This window comes from Myotis brandtii, unplaced genomic scaffold (assembly GCF_000412655.1).
Source record: "Myotis brandtii unplaced genomic scaffold, ASM41265v1 scaffold393, whole genome shotgun sequence".
NCBI lineage: Eukaryota > Metazoa > Chordata > Mammalia > Chiroptera > Vespertilionidae > Myotis > Myotis brandtii.
Window position 1 is genome coordinate 99,307 of NW_005365070.1, and position 10,555 is coordinate 109,861.

Consider the following 10,555-nt stretch of genomic DNA (forward strand, 5'->3'; position numbering starts at 1 on the left):
GAAAGAAAGAAAGAAAGAAAGAAAGAAAGAAAGAAAGAAAGAAAGAAAGAAAGAAAGAAAAAGAAAGGAGAGAAAGGAGGAATCCTTTCATCTTAAATTAACGGAGCCCGCCCTCCCTGGTCTCTAACTAACTCTAGGCCACATCCCATTCTCCACACTGCAATGTCACCTAAACACTCATCATCATATTACTGGAATCCATTCTCTGCCATGATAAAGCCCCAGCCTCATGAAGATGCTTGCATATTTTCAAACTCCTCGGACATTTTGAATGAGTACTCCCAGGGATTTTAGAATTTGAGGGCTACTGACAATAGTTTGAGAATCTTCATCCCACAGCTGGGGTTGTAAAGCTGAGAAAGGTGTTAACTAGCATCCCAAGTTAAGCATATTTCCCATTATATATATTCCCATTTTATATATATATATAAATTCCCATTATATATATTTCCCCCTAGAAACATTGTTATGGTATAAATAGTAGTTAGTCTCTCTGCTACTCTTCCTGCTATACTATGGATACCTTTACATTAAATTGTCTTTTGGGGGAATACCCCAGGAAACTAGACATTATTTTTATGGGAAAATGCTTGCTTTCTAAATTCCAAACATCTTACTTAAAAATATACTTTTGGAACACAATCCAATCTCAACTTGGCACTTGCCAGTATAGTAAAACCAACCATTTCTCTTCCAGTCAACTCTGTGGTCCCACAAAAATTCAGAGAATACCACTCATGAAATGGTATGGAAAGAGTGACGTCCCTAGTATTTCAAGCTATAGTTGAAAGAAGGAAGAAAAAAGATACAATAGTTTATTCCAACTTTTATCTGATAGAGCTGAATAGTGTGTGTGTGTGTGTGTGTGTGTGTGTGTGTGTGTGTACAACTGTTTTGGAATTCACATATATGCATCTCTCTATGCACCCCATGTGCTCTTGTACAACTTACAGTGAAGTTATCTCTACCTGGAGTGATTGTATTCTTTTTAAACTGTATACTCCCTTCTCTTATCTATTTACCTGGGTAGTGGACAGTATTCTTTCTAGGTTCTACGTTTATAAAACATGTCATTAATCATGGCTGAATAAAGTTGTAAAGTGATAAAAACAAAAAGCAAAAATTAAAAGAAGGCAAAATATCCGGGGTCCTTAAACTCGAAAATTGAATGAAAACACTCAGAATTCCTGTTCAAAATTTCTTCAGGTTTCCATTTATTTCCTCATTCTGTAATGCATCTTTCTTTCCCCTTTAATATTATCATTCGAAATAATAATTTAAAGCTATGGTTTATATTTTCTGGGTTTTATAAAAATTGCTAATAGTTCCATAATAAGAAACAATAGCTACTTATTTAGCTATATCATAAGCTAACTAAATTTCGAGGAGGATCAAGTCTCAGAATTTTACTTTCATTTTTAATGTTCTATGGAAAAATAATATTCAGGGTTCCAAACACTGAACTTTAATATACTGTATTTTAAAACCAGTACATTAGTATATCAGATTTAACGTTTATGTTGGTTATGCTCAGGTTTGTAATTATACATTGTTTCGTGGCTCTTGCAGGGCTCAAAATTATGGATAATAATGGAATACCTAGGTGGCGGTTCAGCGCTGGATCTTGTAAGTATTTTTAAATAAACACACACATCCATGCTATAACCTCTTTTTTAATTGGAGTAAACAACAGCTTTTGGGCAAGCTAAGTGATTGCTTTAGTTAATATGTTCACATTAAACTCTTCAGGACCACTACCCTTACGTAGATTTAGTTGTATTGCAGGGTTGACCATGTTGCTCACCTTCTTAGAGTATATAAGAAGTGCAAATAGCTTAATAAAATCAAGCCCCCCAATTTAGAAATGAGTGTATGACAGTTGCTGTCCGTTTAGAGTTTTACTTCATAAGGTTATCCCTGAAAAGACTGAATGTTCTTAGATTTTTAAATATAATGTAATTCGAGTAACTGTCACTAAAAGTGGTTCTTGGGTTCTTGACCACGTAGGCCTATAGATCCCATTCTCTATAGTTTTCTCTTCTCCTTTATAGATTATTTGAAAATGCGATGGCATTTGTGGTTGTCAAATGACTTGGAAGTGCTGCAGCACTTTTAGTGGACAGGGATGAGGATGCTAAAATTCCAGTGTGCAGAAATTCCACCCAATGAAGATGTGTTCACACCCAAAACACCTTTGAGAAATACTGGTTATTTTTGCCAAATTACTGTGATTCTATCAATGTTGTTTTTTGCCCCTTTACAATCTTTATTAAAATGGCATTGTATTTAAAATTCAATGTGAAGTACTAAAGGCAGCTTTGTGTAGTAGAATGGCTACTGGGATGGCCTATGGAAGTTTGAGTTTATAGAGCTGGCTCTGTTCATAACTAAATCATTGTGAACCAAACACATAAAATCCTTGGACTTTGATGTCATATAAAACAAAGAAGTGGCACTAAGTTACTTCTAAGTTTATATTTAATATTATATGACATATTTTATTAGTATGCTTCTGCTTTTGAAATTATAGAATATGCTACTTCTAAAAATAAGATCATCAAGTACTATTTTAATTCTTACTTTTTCAGTGGAGATGAGTTTTCCTAACTGAAAATGATTAAATATTTGAAATAGGGTTTAATCCTGACTGCCGGTAACTCAAAGTTTCCAATAATCCTATGAACAGAAATAGCCATAAGAGATTCTTTCCTTTAAACAGAACCATTCTCTCTCTCTTTTTTTTAAAGAACCATTCTTAAACCATTCTAAAGAAATGGTAATTAAACTTGATGGAGAGTTTCATCTCCTCCTAGGAATTCATCTCAGTTTAATCAGCTGAGTTAAATAATCCTTCCTTGTGGAATATGTGATATACATTCTTATATTCTAAAGTTCATTTTTTTTCTGTTCCCTCTCTAGTGATAGAACACAAGTGGTATTTCTTTGTATAATAATCCTTCATATACGGAGTCAGATCTCATTCTTGTATTGAAGTTAAATAATCTCATTTCTATTCGTCTTGTCACAATTTTGTTATACAATAGTTTTTGTTTTGTTTTTTATTAGCTCCCATAAGAAGTCTACAGTTGCTCCATGATCCTCCTTCCACTTTTTATACATTAAGAGCCCTTTCCAAATTTATCACAGTTAAGTTATTTGGTCTCCCATGGTGCTCACAATGTCTCTTCCCTGCTTAGTTAGCATTGACAAAGCTAGTCCACCCATTTCATCAGGATCACTGATAAGAATGATACACATTAGACACTGGCCCAACACTAACTAACACAGTCTGTATCCCCCAGTGATAGTTTGATCAGTTTTATGAAATCTATGAATGAAATGATTATGAGACCTTAATCTCATCCTGCCATTCTGACCTCTGCCTAATCAAATTCGAATTAGCACAAATTCAATGAACTTAAATTTTTCTTAGCCTTGTAGTGGCTAAATATCAAAAGTCCTAGGTTCCAGTCTTGGTTCTTCCATTGACTAGCTGCCTTAATTTACTCAAATCTTAACTGAAGAAATTACGTTAGTAGTTTCTAGTCTTATTTTTCTAGCTCTAAAATATAATAATATTGTGATTTATGTATAAATCTAATTTAACTGGACTTTGTAAAGAGAGCAAATAACGAGAAAATGTGCTATTTCTTCTCCATTTATAGTCCTGTACAAATGAATACTATCATTTAAGGAATCTAATAAAGGATTAGGCTTAGAGGCTTAGGCTACCAGGAACAAGAGGGGAAAAAAAGAGGGATGCTGAACAGAAAGAGTTTATCGTTAACATTAAGCTGGTACCTGACTAATGGAATATGACTGTGACTTTTAATTTATGTCAACATTATATAGTCTATACCTCAAGATTCTCTTCCATTCTTGAAAAAAATGTGTTGTATGTCAACAGACTTTGAGCATACTATATGATATATATTGAATTGCAGTGGTTTACAACAAAAGCACATATAATAAGGCTAATAGAATAAAATATGAGCACCAAGGAAAAAAAGAAACAATATGCTAACTGTAAGAAAGCATAACATAACATGTTGCACCGGGGACAGGTTATTGGAAGTCAAATGATTGTGGGGAAAATCCCCAAATGCACAAGTATACATTCTTTGAAAGAACAAATGTCCCTCTCTTGCATATCTTCAGTTGACAACAGAGGCATATTACCCAAAGCCAGTATGCTGCCCTGGAGGCAGAGGTATTAGCTATTAGAGACATGGCACAATCTACAGTCATTGGAGAGAAGTTCAAATATGCACTCCAAGTACAGTAGACATTCTTTTTCCCAAGGTTGCATTGGGAGACACATACACACACACACACACACACACACACACACACACACACACACACACACACACACCAAAAAAAAAAACCCTCTCTATTCCATCTACTTTACTTTTCTTCTCTTTCCAACTCCTTTTCCCCCTCTTTGTCTAATCATTATTAAGATGACTAAGGAAACATTTTAACCACAAGGTTTGGGATAGTTTTCTATCTTGGAATGAGCCATAAAAACTCAAGTATACCACTACCCCATTCTCATTTCCCTGCCACGGAATCTCCCCTCCCAGATAAGCTAATGGATTTTAGGACCTCTTTTTTGTTTGTTTTTACTTAAATATATTTTTAAATCCCGTTTTAGGTAGTACACTGGCTTATCCAGGCGACTTTTTAGAAGTCCTTCAGAGAGATAGCTGGTATCCATTATAGGAACCTTGCCCAATTTCTTAAGTAACTGAGAGTATACCTCTTATGGCCTTGTCAACATTTTGTGACCAATGATACTCAGTACTAATTTTGAGTAGTATGATGTTTGTCTTTCAGTTATCTGGTAGTACATCAGAATTTCATTGCCAATAATCAATAAAATAATATTCAATTTTTACCATTTACAATGACTTTAATCACTACTGTTTAAATATAAATTTCTGGGGTAGAAGTTGATAGGTTTGAAAGTAAATAGGTAATGTTACCTAGGAAAGGCTTCTACTGAATTATGGATATGCCTGGAGTATACTCTATATCCAGACCACAGTTAATATTAAATGGTGAGACCGAAGTGTGGGTTCTATTTTAAGCTGTTAAATTTCAACATGAAAGTACCCTTTATTCGGAATAAATATGGCATTCATGAAAGATGAAATACACAAGGTGCCAAAGGGCTGTGAATCCCTACCAATGTGAGGCAGAGTGGGCAATGTTTGACTTTCACCACCTCTTCCCACCTTCCAGCAAACAGAACTTTACCTCAGCTCTGACTTTAGTTTCCCACCCTTTCCTGTAAATGTTGTACAGTCTACTATTTGTGCTTTATGAGGTAGCAGAATTTTAAAATAACCATTTATTTTAAAGAGAGATTTTCAGTTATTCCATTACAACCTCTCCTGAAACCTAATAATTGCTTCCCTTGTATTCCAGTTGAAACTATTGGCTTTGGTACAGGGATGGGGAAAGAAAGGGAAATGTGTTACATTTATTTTAAAAACCGTATTCTTCCATGATTTGATCATTTTTTTTAACTGTGAAAGTCTGAATAGTTTAATTATTATACTCCTGGTTAAATTTTGAGTCCCCAAAAGTCTCTATGCTTTTACAATGTTATTAAAACACATAAATGCTAAGAACTATGCATCAGTTGACCTATATGATCAAATTGGGTTGATGCTAAAAATAAATTCAGTGTAAATATTTAATAACTTTTTAAATGTAGTTTTTTATTTTTATTTTTATCAATCGTCACCCCAGGATACTTCTCCATATTGATTTATTTTTTGGAGAGAGTGTAAGGGAGAGGGAGAGACAGAGAGAGAAAAACATCAATGTGAGAGGGATACATAGATCAGTTGTCTCCCACATGAGCCCCAACCATAGCCCGGGATCGAGCCTGCAACCAAGGTACGTGCTCTTGACCGGAATCAAACCCAGGATCCTTCAGTCTGAGGGCCGATGCTCTCACCATCTACTGACCAAAACCAGCTAGCGCTATGTTTTTATTTTTAAAATGTTTTTATTTATTTCAGAGAGAGGAAGGGAGAGGAAGAGAGAGATAGAAACATCAATGATGAGAGAGAATCATGGATCAGCTGCCTCCTGCACGCCTCCTACTGGGGATCGAGCCAGCAACCCAGGCATGTGCCCTGACTGAGAATTGAAACCATGTCCTCCTGGTTCATGGGTCAACGCTCAACCTCTGAGCCACACCAACTGGGCAATATTTAATAACTTTTGAACAAATGTAAAAATTTAAGTAACTAATTTCCTTTTTCTCAGATAAAAAATAAATAAAGCTAGTTTTGTCATTATGTAAGTGTATCTTAAATTTTTGATGTAAATATTTAAAAACCTCAGGATTTTGAACTAGTATATAGGTCACACTGCTTGTATTATTATCTTTCACAATTAAATTTAATCATTTAAAAGCCCTTCTATTCCTTTGACTTAACTTTTTTACTTTCTTCCCTCGCCTTTTAATTTGTTCTCATTTATTTAAATATTGGTTTAATAAACAGAACTGCTTCATACATCTAGGTGGTTCCCTTATTTCGAATATAATATCAAGTTTGAATTTTATTGTTTTAAATTTTCATACATGTATGTGTGTGTATTTTCCCCCCTAAGCTGCGAGCTGGTCCATTTGATGAGTTCCAGATCGCTACCATGCTAAAGGAAATTTTGAAAGGTCTGGACTATCTGCATTCAGAAAAGAAAATCCACCGAGATATAAAAGGTATACAAAAATTTAATATGAACATGAGAAAAATAGGTACATTCTGAGGAAGCTGAGATTTTTTTCATTGTCTTTTCCCCCCCTCCTAGCTGCTAATGTCTTGCTCTCAGAACAAGGAGATGTTAAACTTGCTGACTTTGGAGTTGCTGGCCAGCTGACAGATACACAAATTAAAAGAAATACTTTTGTGGGAACACCATTTTGGATGGCTCCTGAAGTTATTCAACAGTCTGCTTATGACTCAAAAGTAAAGCGTTGTCTACTTTTGTTTTTTATAATAAGTTTTATATAACATACTGTTCTATTTAATAAACTGCCTTAATTTACCTTCATTTTAAAGTATTTCTAAAGCTAGAGTTATGACAAATGTTGCTGCTAAATTATAACTTCCCTGATGCTGATAATATTGGGACCCCAATACCTTCCATTTTGTTCCACACAAGTTGGAGTAAAATCCAAAGTCCGTAGTATCACATACATGGCTCACTAGATCTTGGCCTTGTCCAGCTCTCCAGCTTCATCTCATGTCACTCTCCTCTATATTCTATCTGCTTCAGCCACAGTGGCCTGATTGCTGTTTCACAAACATAGCAAGCATACTTTGGCCTCAGGACTTTTGTACTTACCTTCCCTCTATCTGGAATAACCTTTCTTCCGACCAGTTTTCTGCTTTAAGCATTTCCTACACAGAATAGTCTTCTCTAGCTATCCTGTGTAAATTTGCAGCCCCTCAACACCATCATTCATTATTTCCTTATCCTGAGCTCTTTTCCTCACAGAACTTAGCACCATCTGACATCATATTATTTATTTATCTGTCTCTTCTACTAGAACATAAGCCCCTTGAGAGCAGGAATTTTTGTCTGGTTTATTACCACCTGAATCCTCAGTGCCTAGACTGTGGTACTTGGCATAATATAGAGAATTTGATACTTTTTAAAAATAAATGAATTTTATTAAAAAACATTTATTAAGATCACATTTCTTGAGACACATTAATATTGTTGTGACCATTAAAATTCCACAGGCTATTTTGTGGCAGTATTTGGGAATGGAATTTCAAGATATTTTTTTCTTTCTCTTAAACTTAGGCTGACATTTGGTCATTGGGAATTACTGCTATTGAACTAGCCAAGGGAGAGCCACCTAACTCCGATATGCATCCAATGAGAGTTTTGTTTCTTATTCCAAAAAGCAATCCTCCAACTCTTGTCGGAGAGTTTACTAAGTCCTTTAAGGAGTTTATTGATGCTTGCCTGAACAAAGATCCATCATTTGTGAGTATATGAGGCCACTGTTGTCTATTATTAAATCTACATAGAACAAATGTGTTTTTTCTACAGTGAGGAAATAAAGTGCATGTGAAAATTGTCAAAAGTCCATTCAGGAAACTGGTTTTTCCTTTATATTGCTAATTCTATTCAGTTCTTAACAAGATCCTTAGTTCCTTTCTCCCCTTTCCCACCTCGCCCCCCGCCCTCTATCTTTTTTTTTCATGGTCCATAGCTTCTTCCTTATTCTATTGATCATTTCCTATTTCAGGGGGAAAGAAATTTGAGAAATAAAATTTATTTAATAGGATGTCATTATTAAAGTATATGTGTGACTATTCACAATGATTTTTATTCACCGTGTTTTCACTTTTCATGAAAAGTTATATTTTCATTTAATTATTTTTACATTTAAATTTAGAAATTCCAAAATGAAGTTACATACCTTTCCTGAAGTCTAGTAAGCTCCACTCATTTACCTAACAAATTTGATTACAGTTGTTTTACTGTTTTTAAAATAAAGCTGCCTGGTAACTTCTAGAAACTAGAAACATATAAGAACTATATTCTGATATTAATAAAGTACTAAGGGGAAAATATCCCCTGTAGCCCTGGTATTTGTATTTAGATGCAATATAAAATAATCTGAGAGTCATAAATTGTGTGCAGCTAATAATAAAGTTACAGCCTTGCTAGTTTTCATCCATTTTTTTTTATTTTACAGTTAACACAATAAAAGTATTTCAAAGCACTATTTTGATGTTTTTAAATTTTTATTTTATTTTCAAAATCTTGCCATGTTTTTCCCTGTTTTTAGAAGGCCTGCCCGCCAGTTTGCTGGTAGATAGGCCATCTTTTGCCCACTGAGCTTTAACAAATTAGTACCAAGGCAATGAGTTTAATTTGGTTGCTTTGAGCCACTTCAAAAGTAGAATTAGCTATTGTCCTACAGCATTTTAGTTGTCCTCATGTATACAGACATACTTTCACACCTTTCAACTTCATAATTGAAATGATTTCTTATCCCCTTCAGTCATAAAGAGCCTAGAAATATTTATGCATGCTTCATTTTTTCCTTAGCGTCCTACAGCTAAAGAACTTCTGAAACACAAATTCATTGTAAAAAATTCAAAGAAGACTTCTTATCTCACTGAACTGATTGATCGATTTAAGAGATGGAAGGCAGAAGGACACAGTGATGATGAATCTGATTCTGAGGGCTCTGATTCGTATGTACAAATTATTTCATTTTTATTTACATAGCGTGTTTTAACATTGTATATCTTTTAACTATGATCCAATGTGCTTTGTCTAGCATAAAATATAAACTGTATTTTAAAGTTTTACGTTAGAAACTGTGAAAGTCTTTTAAAATCAGTCTGTGAAGTACAATGAGTTTGAAAACATGTTTTTCTTAGAATTGAGTTGCTCTGGTTTTAAATGGTCTCAGTCTAACCCCTAGTGGATGCTTGAGTATATTACAAAATTTTGGAATAAGATTTTATTAAAGGTGCTATTTTTTTTATCTTTTTTTATTGATTAAGTTATTACATATGTGTCCTTATCCCCACATTACCCCCATCCCCCCCACACTTACGCCCTCACCCCCCTGTTGTCTGTATTAGTTTGCCCAAAGTGATAAGGGGCTATGTCTTCATATACTTTGATGTCAACCTACAAAATCCTTGAAAATGACCTGCAGGTCTTTCCCACCTCTTGACCTTGAACCAAACCATAGTCAGACTGGTACATTCAAATACAGTAAGTCCTTACTTAATATCGTTAATAGGTTCTTGGAAACTGCAAACTAAAACAAAATGTTTTATAATGAAACCAAATTTACCATAGAATAATCAATAGAAACAAGAGTTAAATTCCTATGATATATGTATGGGCACAAAAACATCACCAAGCATCTAAATAAAGCATTGAAATAAATATAAGCTATGCATACATTTAAGAAAGATGAATAATAACGAGTCAAATAATGACTTTCTAGCCCCCTTTTTTTTAGTTCATCGTCATGGGTGAATGGAGCCTTTTCAGTAGCTCAGGGCAAAAGGCGGAACCCCCTGTGGACAGGACGCCTTTGCATCACAAGGCCCCTCACACATACCCACACTCACTCAGAGTGGGATAACTTAGACACACCAATTCACCTCACATGCACATCTTTGGGATGCGGGAGAAAACTGGAGAATCTAGAGAAAACCCACACAGATACAGGAAGAGTGTTGAATTCCACAGAGATAGTGGCCCAGACAGGGAATCTTTTTGTTTTTTTAACCCTCATCAACATTATAATGAAACGATGTTATTCGAGGACCTACTAAATTTATTTATATAGATTTATACCCCAAAAAAGTTACACTGCTTTTTAACTGCATTTACATTAACCTTTTAGTCTCTAAGTCAGAGATGGTGAACCTATGACACGCGTGTCAGAGATCACATGCGAACTCATTTTTTTGGTTGATTTTTCGTTGTTAAATGGCATTTAAATATGTAAAATAAATATCAAAAATATAAGTCTTTGTTTTAC

At 34.6% G+C, this 10,555-nt stretch overlaps 1 protein-coding gene across 1 annotated transcript in view; it reads left to right on the top strand.

The window, feature by feature from the left end:
• STK26 (serine/threonine protein kinase 26) overlaps positions 1 to 10,555 on the top strand; it is a 22,922-nt gene that overhangs the window by 8,233 nt on the left and 4,134 nt on the right. Inside the window, exons 3-7 of the mRNA XM_005872842.2 lie at positions 1,570 to 1,626; positions 6,634 to 6,742; positions 6,832 to 6,989; positions 7,834 to 8,019; positions 9,094 to 9,242. Of these exons, the coding sequence (XP_005872904.1) occupies positions 1,570 to 1,626; positions 6,634 to 6,742; positions 6,832 to 6,989; positions 7,834 to 8,019; positions 9,094 to 9,242 (659 nt within the window). The remainder of the gene's footprint in view (positions 1 to 1,569; positions 1,627 to 6,633; positions 6,743 to 6,831; positions 6,990 to 7,833; positions 8,020 to 9,093; positions 9,243 to 10,555) is intronic.